At 40.0% G+C, this 17,429-nt stretch overlaps 1 protein-coding gene across 2 annotated transcripts in view; it reads right to left on the bottom strand.

The window, feature by feature from the left end:
* LOC124116969 overlaps positions 1-17,429 on the bottom strand; it is a 223,396-nt gene that overhangs the window by 11,218 nt on the left and 194,749 nt on the right. For both annotated transcript variants that reach the window (XM_046478630.2, XM_048401480.1), the window contains 3 exons: positions 14,540-14,635; positions 12,756-12,905; positions 11,188-11,292 (listed from right to left, as the gene is read on the bottom strand). In XM_046478630.2, the coding sequence (XP_046334586.1) occupies positions 11,188-11,292; positions 12,756-12,905; positions 14,540-14,635 (351 nt within the window). The remainder of the gene's footprint in view (positions 1-11,187; positions 11,293-12,755; positions 12,906-14,539; positions 14,636-17,429) is intronic.

The following is a 17,429-nucleotide window of genomic DNA, read 5'->3' on the forward strand; positions in this document are numbered from 1 at the left end:
TCAACAACATATCGATGAAAAAACAGCGCTTATAGTAGGTGGAGTCGCGGCTGGTTTACTCATGATTTGGATAAATAGTTCTTAGCGGATACGTACAACAGCCCTGCAATTGCTACGATCAGTGCCCACAAGTTTTGACTAAGCCAAGTGGTGGTCTTAGCTAATAAATTCAAGAGCCAGGAAACTATACTCCCTATTATACCGGGAAGTGCAGACGCGGCTTTCCCAGCGAGCTTTCCCAGTGCTTCTCCTAATGCTTTTAAATGCTTTTTTATCCACTCTTTTATACCACCCCTATCACTAGGGGGTGTGGTGTGTGTGGGTTGTCCGCTGCCACCGGTTAATGCGAGAGTCAAAGTTGATATAATAAATCCCAATGCGGTTTAAATACTGGCAATGGTTATTCCCTGTTCTCTGAACAATGTTTTAATTTTATCGGCCAGTGTAGTGTCATCGTTGAGGACTTGATCGATAGTTTCTCGAATTCGACTGATTTGTGAACGAAGTGCCTTTCTATTACTCGAAGCAGCTTCGAGGCGGGCCGATCTTTCGTCTTCTAAGTTACGCAATCTTTCTGCAGCGCGGCGTCTACTGAATTCATCACCCGACTGTTCAAGTTTTGTTTTCTCATATGCTTGTCGAGTTCGGATAGCTTGGCTATGTTATTGATGAGTTCTCGCCGCATTGTTTGCATTCCCTTGTCAAGGCCTCGTAATTCCCTAATACTGAACTCCGATGATGGTACACTGACCGTGGAATTATCGTAGTAGGTATCCAAGATTTCTCCGAGCCCGTCCGAGGCCACCTTCGAGGTTTCTTCCAAATTATCTATAGTACCAAGTTCATCATGCACAGTCCGAAGAACCTTAGTAGTCTTTGCGGAAAGTTTTTCTCGTCGTGAGTAGTCTACAAAACCTAATTCATTACAACAAAGTTGATGCCATGTTTAGCGGCTATCGTAGACAAAGCTAGGGGCTTACGAGTACGATAATGTAGAAGGTCAATATCAGGTTCGCCGCATATTCGCAATATTCCTTTACTCTCTATCGTAAACTTTGAATAGTCACGACCTATTTGGCTAACATCTTTAAAGGTATCGTGATAATCATTAACGGTTGATTGTAAAAGTTCATCATTAAGATTTGTAAAGCTGGTTTCATCAGTACCCTCTTCGATTGTACTAGGGTTATCAAAATCATCTAGATTAAAATCTACCATTTTTATATTAGACATAAGGTTACATAATTTCAATATAACAATGTCTTCGCAATACGGACGCAAGTTAAACCCACAACGTAGACTTCGAGATCCATTAGGTGTCAAAGCAATTTGTCAGTCTGTAACTATAACTAATAACCCTAGTACCATCGATCAGAATCAAACGCTTCTGGTTCGCTAATCTCGGTGCACACGATGTGTTAGTTCTGGGAACTGTCCGACTAGCATTTACGATTATTTTGACTTCTACTGACGTTAACAGGGATCCTGTTCAGAACATAGGTCGTGCTATCGTTAAGAAAATCGCGATTAAAATTAGCGGTAATGAGGTTTTGAGTATCGACGATAGCGATGTATACTATTGTTACATGGATCTCTGGCGAACGGATAAAGAGCGGGAAAACTTACAATACCAAGGTATTTGTAATCGGTACACATTGAAACTGCGTGTGGGTGCTGAAAATGGTGATAATACCACTGTAAAAGATCTTGCTGTTGCCGGCGCATTAGGTAACCGATTCTATATTCCGCTCGACTTTGAATTACTAGATTCCCACATGCCCTTTTATCAAGCATCCCTAGGCGATAGGTTAGAATACGAACTCACTTTTAATGACTACAGTAGAGTAATCAGAGCTGCTGAAGATGCTAGCTATTCCATTGATAATATCTCACTGGAGTATGAAATGATAACAGATCCTGAATTAGCCAGACAAATTTGTAACCAGTATACAGGAAGTTTAGCCATTTTGTAAGATCGCATGCTTCGACACCGAAAGATCACAAGGAACAAAAAAGATACGACGTGGCATATCAATCTAAATGTCATTATAATGTTGTTTGAGGACCCCTCCGATGCATTTAAAAGAAATACCGAGAAGTTCTACAATCCCAAGATTACAAAAGTAGAATTGACTAATCAACTTTATAGTCAAGGAATGCTAGCGTATCAACAATGGGATGAGATTAAAAAACTTCCTTCTATAAAACGAAGCCCAGAAGTTAAAGCGGTTGTGAAAGATCTGTCTCTCGGGGGTGTATCGATGGGTGAATACCTCACCATGAAGTACGCGCTTTGGCTCGACATGCGAACCACGGACGATGACCAACTACACGGCAATGCGAGGAGAATAGAAAATGCCAGCGAAGGTGTCACTATACAGATAACAAAGCTCCAGGAAGCGGCTGGTAAATTAAACATAAATTTGTACGTGATTATGGATGCGCAACTTAATATACAGAATGGATGATTCGTGCAAGCAATCTATTAATAATCTTTTACCTAAAGAACCGCACTGCGCTATCATCTGCGGGCAAACGGGTTGTGGAAAAACAGCTTTTATTCTAGATATTTAAGAAAGTCATTATCGGGACGTTTACGATCATATTATTATTCTGTGCCCGACTATAAGCGTTAATAAAACATACCTATCGAGAGATTGGGTAATGAATGACGACGGGGTGTACAAAGTTGATCCGGGCGATCGTTTACAAGACTGTTTACGAGTATGTCACGAAGAATACAAAGGAGAATCAACCCTTTTCATAATAGACGATGCAGCGCGAGTAAAGAACTAACCAAAAAGAAAGATATGCTTTCATATTTAGCATTCTCCGGTCGGCATACTCAGCATAGTGTTTGGGTACTTACTCAAAAATACAACTCTGTCCTGAAAGATCTTAGAGAGCAGACCAAATGGGTAACCCTGTTTCATTGCAAAGACCGAGATTCATTCGAGGAATGTCTACGCGAAAATGATGTTATTTATACCAAGTCTGATCGAGATAAAGTCAGAAAACTGTTAGCTTCAACGAAGCATTGTAAACTCGTATTAAAAACCGTTCAACCAGCTGCTTATGCATATGCTTAGCAAAATGTAGCAAAAATATGGCAAAATTATAGCAAAAAGATAAAGTAAATTGAACATTAGCGGTTATTATGACATAATGTGGCTTGAAATCCTCATTCTTTCGCAACAGTTTATTATTACGGGCTATATTGGATATGCCATATTAAATTATGTTATATTAGGTATAACATTATGAAAACGAACTCATCGAACAGATGCTCAAAGAACCAGATCAAGATGTAGATAAACATAGAGAAAGACTCGCCGCTTTGGCAGCCGGTGAAAAATGTTCCGAATATTTGGGGGAAAATTATACAATCGAAAAATTTGTTACGAGTCTAGACTGGGAGCTACCATGACTAAAACAATAGGGTCGGCTATGTTACAACTATACACAGTCGTAGCTAGTACGTTTCTTCCTATCCCGGCAGAACATCGCAGGTATTTATGCGAATCTCTCGAGACCCATTCATCGAACACGCTATAATATATATCACGCAGTGAGCTGTGAGTTTAATCGTAGATATGGAATGTTCTTAGCTGCACTCACCACCGCTTTAATAACAGCTAGGTATTGTCAATTTAAACATACGTGCCCACTTAATAATAATGGAGACTCAAGTGACACCACCACAGATTTGTACAACAGATTGTGGAACCACAATCACAACAAGTGAACGAGGATGCACAACGGATTGTGAATGAGGAAATACCACAAGCCAGAGTGACGAAGAACCCCCCAAAAATCGCCGTCGGTAGAAAGGGCGGGCTGGCAAGGAAAGCGAAACTAATGCATATTCAAATATTGAACATAGTCGTCCGATTAAAACTTAGGCACTTGTAGGAGTTGTTGCTATAGTGGTAGTATGGTTGTTTTATAAGACCGGAGAAGAGAAAACGTCACCCCCGATTACACAACAAGTTCAATTAGAGGTTAGCCCCCATATAATGCTATAAGAAGCATGAATACTCCAGTTACAGACGGTAAAATGTTGGTAAACGCAACGTATCATTCAGCGGTGGTCAGCGTCTTGGCCATTGGCTATGCCCGTATAGCTAAAATGATTACTTAAGCCACACCACCCAAGCTAGATTTTAATGGTTATGATATTGGTATGATCATTCTCGATATTGGATTGGCTATGGCAACAAAAGATATGCTCATCAAACAAGGGCTTATCCCAGAAGACATAATGAAGTAATTAAACATTTGAATACATTATAATGCTCTAGCTTTTTCGGGGAGTAATCAAACGCTAAAGAAGTTGAAGAGGAGCGTAAACGACATAATAAAGCATTAGAACAACTCGAAGCAGCCCAGTCACAATGGACCAGACAGAGGATATTAAGATTAGATTTTATTACTGAAGAACTGCGTAAGCAAGGACATTCAATTCAAACGTTTAAGGATGTTGAATCTGCCATGCACGAATACTTCCTTGTTTATGGAAAAAAACTTGACCCAATGCCGAGACCAACAATAAGTCAGTTTTATACACCGTCTGAAGAACAAAAAAAATGCGATAGTATTCATAATGTTTGGGTTATCAGTCATCGCTATTTATAGCTACACAATAACTACGCATAAACCATGACCTAGTTAGGGCGGGTGAATCTTATCAGCCATGTCACCCTGACTGCTTATCTATAAATAGCGATGACTGGCTGATTGCTTATGTTAGGCTGGGCATGCATTTAGACAAATGATACTAGAAGTGTATATTTATCACAATGGTGAGAGGCACATCAAGATGTAAATTCATACGCTTGGGCCGATCACAAATTTGTGGAAAGAGCTGTATGTCAGATTTTTGTGGAATCCATTCCATTGAAATTAGAAAAGGGCACATTAATTATTCGTGTTCTGTATGTGGGATTGGTGTCAAAGGTAGTAACTGTTTATGTAAGAGTCACGGTGCTGACAAGAAATGGTTTCAACTTATTTATGAGAGGAAAAAGGCTTACCGAAATGAGATAAATAGATTGGGTACCGTATATGACCGCGTATAAGCCGAATTTTGAGGACCAGAAAAAAGATTCTGTAGAAAGGGGTCGGCTTATCCACGGGATACACTTTCATGATAGTATTTTTCAGATCGTGATCTGTCAGAAACATCGCCTGAATGACGGTCCGATAGATTATATACGGTCATATACGGTAGAATTCAAACCAATTAGACATTAGTTCACATGTATTTATATATCACAATGACTTATGTTGTCAGAGAGCTAAAAGCTTTGGCAAAGCAACGTGGTCTACGTGGATATTCTCGAATTAGAAAAACTGAATTGATCCATTTACTCGGTTTGGAATACAACAAACCCCAGACTGTTAGAGAACTCAAAGCTCAAGCAAAAAACAGTGGGCTGAGAGGTTATTCTCGAATGAGAAAAGCTGAATTGATCGCTTTACTAGATAATAATCAATCCGATGATAAAAAACAAGATGATGTTGATAAAAAACAACAAGGATTTAAATTTGTACCCACATCCGCCGGCATTGGTAAATATCTAAGAGGTTGGAAGATGGATATTAATTCCAACATGCCATCGTATCGAGCAAAATTAACGAGGAATTAGATGATTTACATACTATAAAATACCAGCTGACGATTAAAATGTCATTGAGTAAAAGTAGCGCAGACGATAGCACTGAATATACCGAACCATATTTCCGGAGCAATCAAGAAGTTATAACCGAATCCAATACTATAAACGCATCATTAGATACATCAATTCAGAGGATAAGGAAACTTTAGAACGCTGGACTAATAGAGGTTCGGGTTGGGGTGTGGATAAAATCGATAGTTTATATTTAGATATAGCAAATTATATGCCCTTCAAAGGTGGATCTTATATAGATTTACAGCCGTATTATAAAAAGAAAAATGCCATAATTAATGTAAAAAATAAATCCGATGACTGTTTCAGAATGACTATAAGATCTGCATTGTTCCCCGTAGACAAACATCCGGATAGGTCTTCTAGCTATCCCCAAAACGATGGACTCATCCTCGATGGTATAGACGAACCTAAACCAATATCACAAATTGATAAGGTGGAAAAGCAAAATAATTTAGCTATAAATGTTTTCGTACATTCTCTAAAGGAATTGTTGTACACAGGATAAGCTCCGCTCCAGAACATATTCCCAGAATCAATTCATTTTTGATCGAAAAAGATTGAAAATATCATTATACATGGATAAAGAGTTTAAGCAGACTATTATATGATCAAACAACCCATAAGGAAAAGAAATATTTCTGCGAAAGATGCCTACATGGGTACAGCAGACAAGATCTATTAGAAGCGCATAAAGAAGACTGCAGAGGTGTTGGACAGAATGCTATCAGGATCGATATGCCTAAAGAGGGGAAAAATATATTAAAATTTGAACATTATTGTAATCAAATGCCAGTACCGTATGTAATTTACGCCGACTTCGAAGCGCTTATCAAACCTATAGAAAATACTGAACGCAATACTGAATGTAGTTTTACGTACAAAACTCAAGAACATATTCCTTGTGGGTTTGGATATATAGTTGTAAGGTATGATGGGAAAACAAACCCGCCCCCGTGATTTACAGAGGTCCCGATGCAGCGGGAAAGTTCCTAGAATATCTACAAAATGAAGACAGAATAATCAGGGAAAATTTATTGCGTAAGAAACCATTGTGTATGACGAGGGATGATTGGAGGGCCTATAAGAAGTCAACGAGTTGTCATGTTTGTAATAAACCCCTGAATGGGGATTCCGTAAGAGATCATTGCCATGTCACGGGGAATTATCGGGGAGCCGCGCACGAGTGTAACTTGAAACTAAAAATGAATTCTCAAACAATACCCATCCCCGTTGTGTTTCATAACCTTAGAGGATACGATTCTCATCTCACTATGCAAGCTATCTCAAAGACCGATGGTGGCTTAACGTGTATTCCTAATAATATGGAAAAATACATATCGCTCTAGTTGACTAAAACTATACATTATACGGACAAGGATGGGAAAGCCAGAATAAAGCAAAGTAATGGGCTTAGATTCATAGACTCTGTACAGTTTCTGTTATCTTCCCTGGACAAATTAGCTAAAGCGAACAATCCCGATGACTTTGCGATAACAAATCAATATACCGATCGGTGCCGTCATTTGTTGCTGAGAACAGGTGTATATCCTTACGAATATATGGATGATTGGTCTAGATTCTACGAAACTAAATTACCACCCCTTGAATCATTCTATAGTAACTTAACAGAATCTAAAATAACAGATGCAGATTATGAACATGCTCTGACAGTGTGGGATAAATTAGGTTGTAAGAATTTAGGTGATTATCACGATCTGTACTTAAAAACCGATGTACTGTTACTCGCCAATATATTCGAGATATTTAGAAAGCCATTTTTAAAACAATACGGCTTGGACCCGGCATGGTACTATTCCAGTCCCGGACTATCGTGGGATGCATTGTTGAAGATGACCGGCGTAGAACTAAAACTACTCACCGATTACGATATGCACTTGTTTATTGAGAAAGGATTAAGAGGTGGTAAATCGATGGTAGCGAAAAGGTATTCTAAGGCTAATAATAAATTAGTGGAAGGATATGATCCGAGTAAACCCGACACGCACATATTATATCTTGACGCCAACAATTTGTACGGATGGGCTATGAGTCAACATTTACCCACGGGTGGTTTTGAGTGGGTCGATGATATCGAAGTGAATGATGCGAATAAAGGGTACATACTAGAAGTTGACTTGGAATATCCAAATTCGTTACATAAAGACCATAACAGTTATCCACTAGCTCCCGAAAGATTAATGGTGAATAAAGATTGGATGTCGGAATATCAACACTCCTTGATGGGTAATACAAGGTTAGCTAACATAGAAAAACTCGTACCAAATTTGATGGATAAGACAAAATATATAGTTCACTACAGAAATCTCCAGTTATGAAACTAAAGAAAATACACAGAGTTCTAAAGTTTGATCAAAGCCCTTGGATGGAGCCCTATATAAGGTTGAACACAGATTAAAGAAAGAAAGCTACCAGCGATTTCGAAAAGAATCTATATAAGCTCATGAATAACTCAGTATTTGGTAAAACTATGGAGAATCTAAGGAAACTTATAGCCAGTCCGGCTTTTAACAGAAGCAAGATATTTGATAACGACTTAGCGGCGTTGCATATGCAGAAGAGTAATATAAAATTCAACAGACCAGTGTACGTCGGTATGCGCATTCTCGACTTGTCAAAACACTTAATGTATGACTTTTATTACAACGAACTTAACAAGCAATTCGGTGATAGATGCGAGGTGTTATATACCGACACAGATTCTTTGTTGATGGAAATACAAACCGAGGATGTGTATAAAGATATGACAGAAAAAATAGATACGAGGGGTGTTCATTAAAGATTTCCCCTGACCCACTTCCGATGGACCTAGTGCAATGAAACTTGGCATAGGTATTAGTCTTTCTCCACATAGAAACCACCAAGAGTTACACACTTCTCTCATCGTTTAATGCAACTATGGATACCTCGCTTGTAAAAGCCCTCATTTTGCATCTCAAACCAGGACTTGACTTCAGAAATCAGTGTTTCATCATCTGTGAAACGTTTTCCCTTCAAAAATGACTTCATGGTTAGAAAGAGGTGGAAGTCAGATGGTGCAAGGTCAGGAGAGTAAGGAGGATGTGGAAGGATTTCATAGCCACAGGACTGCGCTTCTGTCTGGGCAACATTAGAGTTGTGTACTGGAGCATTATCTTGCAGGAGACGGACGCCCTTGGTCAGCATGCCACGCCTCTTAAGCTTGATAGCGTACTGCAATTTCTGCAGCAGTGAAGCATAATAAGCTCCTGTAATTGTGGTACCCTTTGCCAAGAAATCCATCATCACTACTCCGTGCTGGTCCCAAAACACCGTGAGCATGATCTTGCCTGCAGAGGGTTGGACACGTGCCTTCTTTGGGGGTGGTGACTCAACATGCTTCCATTTCATCGACTGAACTTTAGTCTCAGGATCATAGTGATGGAGCCATGTTTCATCCCGTGTGATAAGTCTGTCAAAAAAGTTTGCCTGGTTTTTTTTGGCACATGTCCAAAAGATCCTTTGAGCAATTGACTCGTTCCTGCTTTTGGAAAGGTGTGAGCAACCTGGGAATCCATTATGCATGTTCAAATTGTCATGGATGATTTTTTCCACAGACCCTACACTGATCTTGACACCTTGTGCTAACTGGCGAACAGTTATACGTCGGTCTGCCAAAATGGCGGTCTCCACTTGATGGATAGTGTGTCCTCATCAATTGCTGAATGGGGGCAACCAGGAATGGCAGCTGTTTCCACAGATGTCCGGCCACACTTGAACTGGCGATGCCAGTGTTTAACAACGTCATATGATGGGGCATCTTCCCCATAAGTTGCTTTCATTTCATCGAAAGTTTCTTTTGGTGTGCAACCTTTCAAATATAAAAACCTAATCACTGCTCGGTATTCTACTGGCTCCATTGTCACACCCTACTTGATCATAACACCTGTAAAAGTGGTAAGATTAATAGTTCGGTGCTGCAAATTCAGACATAACCCATAGATACATGTATCATTACACATGTGAAATTTCAACCAAATATGATAACCCTAAGTGGTTTAGGGGAAATCTTTAATGAACACTCGTATGTACGACACGAGCGATTACCCTAAAGATAATCCACTGCACAGCTTAGTAAATAAAAAGGTGTAAGGTAAGATGAAGGATGAATGTGCTGGGACCCCTATAGCGGAGTATGTCGGATTAAGACCTAAGATGTATTCTATAAAGAAGTCCGATAATGGAGAGATAAGAAAAGCTAAGGGTGTTAAGAAGTATGTGGTAAAAAAGCATATCAAACACGAACAGTATAAAGAAGCATTATTCAATGGTAGAACGTTCAAACATGAGATAAACTCTTTAAGAAGTTACAATCATAGGATATATGGATTAAGAATGAACAAGACATCATTACCCCCCTTAGATACAAAGATATGGATTGATAAGGATGGTGTAACTACCTGTGCTTATGGTTATGGTGGTAATACTGTATCGTCAGGAACTATTAGCAACTCTTCTCGTACAAATGCCCTACCCGGTCCATCTTGAAGATAATAAAGAATAGGCTCTCCTTCTTTCATAACCAATCGACTAATGTTATATGTCTTAAGGGACCAAATCGGATCGGTTTTTGTTCTTTGCCTCTCCTCGGTGCTGAAGATTCGGGGATCACGGATTTCATTTTAATCGCATCGGATGGTTTCTTCCCGTTTAATCTCGTTACTTCATTATTCAGCTCTGATACAACAGCTGATAATCGTGTCACCCATTCGGTTGATCTCAATCGTTCCGATTTCATTTCAATCCCATACTGATAGCCAAACAAACGTTCCGCTTATGTCCGGTTAAATCTTTCGACGATGGCTTGACTACGGTGGGCCTCTTTTTCACCACGCCTGATTTCGACATCGTGCTTTGTTAACAGTTTAGTTATTGATCCCATAAACTCACGACCAGGATCTACTTGAAATAGCTTAGGCAAAGGCTGCTCATCAACAATGTGGGTTCAAAAAGCTTCCTCACCCTCCGTACTCTCCAGACCTGGCACCAAGTGATTTCCACCTGTTTCCTAAACTGAAAGAACACCTTCATGGAAAGTGCTATGACGACAATGACGACCTCAAAGCTGCCTTGAAAGGGTTTTTGTCTGGGTGACTTCCGAAAACTTTTTAATGACTGGAATTGAAAAGCTTCACTATCGATTTGAGAAGTGTACTGAAAAGCAGGGAGATTGTTATGATAAATAAGTTAAAAACACTTTCACAATTGTTGGTTTTGTTTGTTATGCTCAGAACTTTTTGACCAGCCCTCGTACATGACAGTAACCAGCACAGTAAGATACATGGACATGGACACACAGACACAGACAGACAGACAGACAGACAGACAGACAGACACACACAAAAAAACCAAACCCAAACCAACAACAACTATACTTTGTATATATTTTTGGACTCAATGACCCTGGCATCACTGATTCGAATCCACACAGTATGCTTCTTGGGTATACTTAACCTACCTTCTGAGACTTCTCCAAGAAAGTCTTCTGTCTATCTCCAAGACTGTATATCTCTGCGGCTTCATTCCTAAACTTGCCACGCTTCTGCTCCAGGCGATGTTTAACCTGGTCCAACAGTTTTAAGTTGTCTTTTATTTGAACAATACAGTCATCAGGGTTCATTATAACTGCTCCTGTAGAATGTGGTAAAATGACACAATGAATGGTATGTTTGAGGCAACTAAACATGTTATGTTAACAGTTTGAATGTGTTGATAGTATAAGGGTGATGATGACTCTTTAATGTTTGATATCATACTAAATCACTGGAAGTTGATATGTAAATGTCTTTTGAAAACAAAACTTAAGAAATTGAATAAATGATGTTAAGATTCATCTTAACTTTTTGCTTGGTGTGTAATATTGGAAATGTTATGAGCAATAAAGTCTAGAGTTACCACACTATGGCTATTACATTTGAAACAAGCATGAAATCTCCCACCAATATGACATGTCTGGTTGTGTGCAAGGCAAGAAATATTATACGGTTTTCAAGATCTGCTCCAGAAAGGAGCACTAAGACCATTTTCAGTCTAAGTCAAAGTCGTTACCATGGAAATATCATGGGCATAAAATATGAACATGAGTTTTATTATAATACTTTATGTATTAATGTATATTTAATAAATAACTACTCCAACAGTTGCTTCAGTTTTAAACATTACATTATTACAAAACTCATGTTCATATCATATTTAAAGCCCAGGATAGAAACTCGAAAACTAATCTTTAAAAAATCCCAAACTATCAAAAGGCACCAGTTCACCACTAGACCTATCTATGTGCCAAGTGTGGTTCAGACATCGCTCTTGGTTTTAGAGTTCTGCTCTGGAAATGAAACGTGACTGACGGATGAAATGAAGGACAAATGGAAGGAAGGATGGAGGGATGGACGGACTGCTCCCATTCTATATCCCCCTTCCACTTTGTGGTTGGGGATAATAAAGTGAGAAAAGATACTTTACTATTTCCGCTCACCATTGTATGTTGTGTAAACATATTAAGAACAAAGTCAAGGACAAAAATATGGATCATTATTCTTAATGATAATGATGTTACCGAACATTCAACATTCAAGCATTCATGTCTGATATTGGCTTATACAGCTATTCATTTTTGTTACTTGTGAAAACACAATCATCACACCTGGAGACAAACAAAGCCAAATTTGTTCAGGAAACAGTGCATAATGTCAAGTTGGATCAATTTGTTTTGTTATTCATATATCCAATATATTTCATGCGTTCTTGTTGTTGAAGAGTCAATTTGAATTACACAGTGTTACAAAATGAAATTTCAATATTTGAACCTAAAGCAGATTTTTTGTATGAAACAGACTCTCTCGTGCACATAATTTTGTCAAGTATTTCATCATCATATAAACAATGACTGTATAATTTCCTTGTGACAGCTTTATGATTGTCTTAGGGCTATTGGGATGGTAAATTTTGATGTCTCACTGGCAATGTTTAGTCCATATAGTGCCAACAGCAAGTCATGAATTAACAATAATGCTCCAAGTAAATCACCATCTGTTCTTGTCTCTCTTGTTCCTCCACCATTTTCTTCTTCAGGTTCTCCTGCTGCCGAACCAGCTGGCGTGTCACAGCCTGCTTGTCATCCTCGCTGACCTCCACTCCCACTGTAGATTTCTCACGCTTCAAGCTTCCTGATCGCACCTACTCAATAAAAATGGATAAAATATTTCAGCATTCATAAGAAAGACAATGACAAGTATATATATTACAAGAAAATAGAAGACAGAATCTGTAAAGTCAAAAATTGGTATAGTGTTACTTTGATTACAGGACATTTATATTAATATATTATATTAATTTTTTCTGCATCCATTCTACATTTGTAGACACACATTTCTGGTTCCCATTTGACATTTCTTTGTAGAATGATCAAATGTGTGCATTGATTGATGTTTATAGTATTAAACACACGCTGAATTGATACTTTACCAATCTAGAAATAATTTCACACATGCATATAGTCTGATATCAAACTCCGATATACAATGGGCATGAACGATAATTATGTTTACATATGCGTACATTCAAAATATCATAAATGACAACCTTTTCAGTATGTTCTTCCCGTTCTCCAGTTACCCATGCAAGTTGGAGGGACTTTACCCATGCAATTTCAGCAACTTTACCCATGCAAATTCGAGCGACTTTTACCCATAAAAGATCGAGCCAATGTGACCAAGGTTTTTACCTACCCAGCATACCTACCCTTCCAACTCTGCTAACCTATCATTACCATCAAATAGACATGTAGATCATCCTATTGTTACCCTACTCAACTGTGTCATCATGCCCAGCCCCCCTCTACTCTCACTGTTCTTGATTATTTCTCCCTGTTAATACCATTGGCTATCTCCTTATATGTCACACTGATCTAGCTTGTGAGGAAGTGAGTGAGTGAGTATGGTTTAACGTCACTTTAAGCAATATTCTAGCAATATCATGGTGGGAAACACCAGAAATGCACTTCACACATTGTATATGTCGGGAATCAAACCAAGGTCTTCGGTATGACGAGCGAACGCTTTAACCACTAGGCTACCCGACCGCCCCGATCTAGCTTGTGTAAACATATCAGCATGTATATATGTTAACACTATATGCATACTCAGAATTCACCTGTTACAAACAATAAAGAAGTGATTATCAATGAAATGTCTATCTATATGTGGCCTATTTTGAGCTCCCTCAAAAGCTAATATGTATGCAGCTCTAAGGGTGACATGTGCCAAATGTTATTGTCAATTTTAAAACCTTAGCCATCACATTTATAATATCACAAATTTTTTGATACACAAATTGGTTAAATTTGTCAAATGTCAACATAATTTTTTACAGCAAAATTCCTGTTTTGTTTATTGCTACAGTAGCAAGATACAAGATTGATCAGTTGCAGGATCTTGATGCTAGCTCTTCACATGTAATTAAACAGTGGGCTAAAGATGTATCAATACTGTATCGTGTTCTAAATTTTACCTAAAATGATTTGTCATCCACCTTGGGAATTTGATCAAAGTATGGACATAAATACAATAAAGGCATTATTCACTCAATTTTTCAAAAGATTTAGCATCAATTTAATTTGTAAATGTACTGGCTTGTGAATTAAAATTTAACGTCACATCAGCATTATTATAGTCATATAGTCAAGAAGAATATCAGAGTACCAATCTCAACTAATAACAGATATATTTAAACTAAAATCTCCTGAAAATGAGTCAGAAAGACCACTTTGGGCTACCAGAATCAAAAGTGTGGCTTTTGTATGCTGGACTTACAAGAGATGGCATAATAGCTGGGTCTTGTTTGACCTCTTCATCCACTGCAGTCAGCCGTTGGCGACTTTGTCGTCTGGCAGCCAACTTTTCCTGCAGCTAAAACATTGAACATTTATATATTTGATCTGTTACTCAGATACACAGCAAAGTACATAATCAACTCCTGGCAAAATCTTATGTTAAGTCTTTCAAAATGACTAGTCAGAGCTTTAATATTTGTCCAATATTTGTCTCTACCTCTGAAGGAAAGACTTCACCACTGACCTCATCGCCGCCCTGAAGGCAATGAACCTGCCACAAGGATGAATAGGAGAGGGGACATGGGTGGTTCACCCAAATTATGTTCCTAGGTTTGTCAGCACCATACCCATGCTCTAGGGTTTCACCAAAGTGGTAAATGTCCTAGACCTGCATTAGTTCTGGCTTTCCTCCCATATTAATGTCACATGCTGTTATATAACTGGTATACTGTTTAAATTGCCATTAAATCCAACTCACTCACTGAAAGGGAGAATCTGATGCACTTGAACTCAAGACAGGATCCACTATACACTTCTTTCAGGTTGGGCACCTGAGGACTTTTCTGAAGACATCAGTGATTATGAAACCAACTGGTACTGGCACAGCCATTGTGTTCACATCAGAGATCGTGAAACCAACTGGTACTGGCACAGCCATTGTGTTCACATCAGAGATCATGAAACCAGCCAGATACCAAACTGCCTTGTCTGCCCTTCTCTGAGTGCACCTCAGCATAGATAACTCACCAAAGTGCCTTGTCTGCCCTTCTCTGAGTGCACCTCAGCATAGATAACTCACCAAAGTGCCTTGTCTGCCCTTCTCTGAGTGCACCTCAGCATAGATAACTCACCACAGTGCCTTGTCTGCCCTTCTCTGCATGCACCTCAGCATAGATAACTCACCAAAGTGCCTTGTCTGCCCTTCTCTGAGTGCACCTTAGCATAGATAACTCACCAAAGTGCCTTGTCTGCCCTTCTCTGAGTGCACCTTAGCATAGATAACTCACCAAAGTGCCTTGTCTGCCCTTCTCTGCATGCACCTCAGCATAGATAACTCACCAAAGTGCCTTGTCTGCCCTTCTCTGCATGCACCTTAGCATAGATAACTCACCAAAGTGCCTTGTCTGCCCTTCTCTGCATGCACCTCAGCATAGATAACTCACCAAAGTGCCTTGTCTGCCCTTCTCTGAGTGCACCTCAGCATAGATAACTCACCAAAGTGCCTTGTCTGCCCTTCTCTGAGTGCACCTTAGCATAGATAACTCACCAAAGTGCCTTGTCTGCCCTTCTCTGAGTAAACCTCAGCATAGATAACTCACCAAAGTGCCTTGTCTGCCCTTCTCTGCATGCACCTTAGCATAGATAACTCACTAAAGTGCCTTGTCTGCCCTTCTCTGAGTGCACCTCAGCATAGATAACTCACCAAAGTGCCTTGTCTGCCCTTCTCTGAGTGCACCTTAGCATAGATAACTCACCAAAGTGCCTTGTCTGCCCTTCTCTGAGTGCACCTTAGCATAGATAACTCACCAAAGTGCCTTGTCTGCTCTTCTCTGCATGCACCTCAGCATAGATAACTCACCAAAGTGCCTTGTCTGCCCTTCTCTGCATGCACCTCAGCATAGATAACTTACCAAAGTGCCTTGTCTGCCCTTCTCTGCATGCACCTCAGCATAGATAACTCACCAAAGTGCCTTGTCTGCCCTTCTCTGAGTGCACCTCAGCATAGATAACTCACCAAAGTGCCTTGTCTGCCCTTCTCTGAGTGCACCTTAGCATAGATAACTCACCAAAGTGCCTTGTCTGCCCTTCTCTGAGTGCACCTCAGCATAGATAACTCACCAAAGTGCCTTGTCTGCCCTTCTCTGCATGCACCTCAGCATAGATAACTCACCAAAGTGCCTTGTCTGCCCTTCTCTGCGTGCACCTCAGCATAGATAACTCACCAAAGTGCCTTGTCTGCCCTTCTCTGAGTGCACCTCAGCATAGATAACTCACCAAAGTGCCTTGTCTGCCCTTCTCTGCATGCACCTCAGCATAGATAACTCACCAAAGTGCCTTGTCTGCCCTTCTCTGCATGCACCTTAGCATAGATAACTCACCAAAGTGCCTTGTCTGCCCTTCTCTGCATGCACCTCAGCATAGATAACTCACCAAAGTGCCTTGTCTGCCCTTCTCTGAGTGCACCTCAGAATAGATAACTCACCAAAGTGCCTTGTCTGCCCTTCTCTGCATGCACCTCAGCATAGATAACTCACCAAAGTGCCTTGTCTGCCCTTCTCTGCATGCACCTCAGCATAGATAACTCACCAAAGTGCCTTGTCTGCCCTTCTCTGAGTGCACCTTAGCATAGATAACTCACCAAAGTGCCTTGTCTGCCCTTCTCTGAGTGCACCTCAGCATAGATAACTCACCAAAGTGCCTTGTCTGCCCTTCTCTGCATGCACCTTAGCATAGATAACTCACTAAAGTGCCTTGTCTGCCCTTCTCTGAGTGCACCTCAGCATAGATAACTCACCAAAGTGCCTTGTCTGCCCTTCTCTGAGTGCACCTTAGCATAGATAACTCACCAAAGTGCCTTGTCTGCCCTTCTCTGAGTGCACCTTAGCATAGATAACTCACCAAAGTGCCTTGTCTGCTCTTCTCTGCATGCACCTCAGCATAGATAACTCACCAAAGTGCCTTGTCTGCCCTTCTCTGCATGCACCTCAGCATAGATAACTCACCAAAGTGCCTTGTCTGCCCTTCTCTGCATGCACCTCAGCATAGATAACTCACCAAAGTGCCTTGTCTGCCCTTCTCTGCATGCACCTCAGCATAGATAACTCACCAAAGTGCCTTGTCTGCCCTTCTCTGAGTGCACCTTAGCATAG

The sequence above is a fragment of the Haliotis rufescens genome, unplaced genomic scaffold (genome assembly GCF_023055435.1).
Source record: "Haliotis rufescens isolate VD_foot unplaced genomic scaffold, xgHalRufe1.0.p SCAF_22, whole genome shotgun sequence".
Lineage (NCBI taxonomy): Eukaryota > Metazoa > Mollusca > Gastropoda > Lepetellida > Haliotidae > Haliotis > Haliotis rufescens.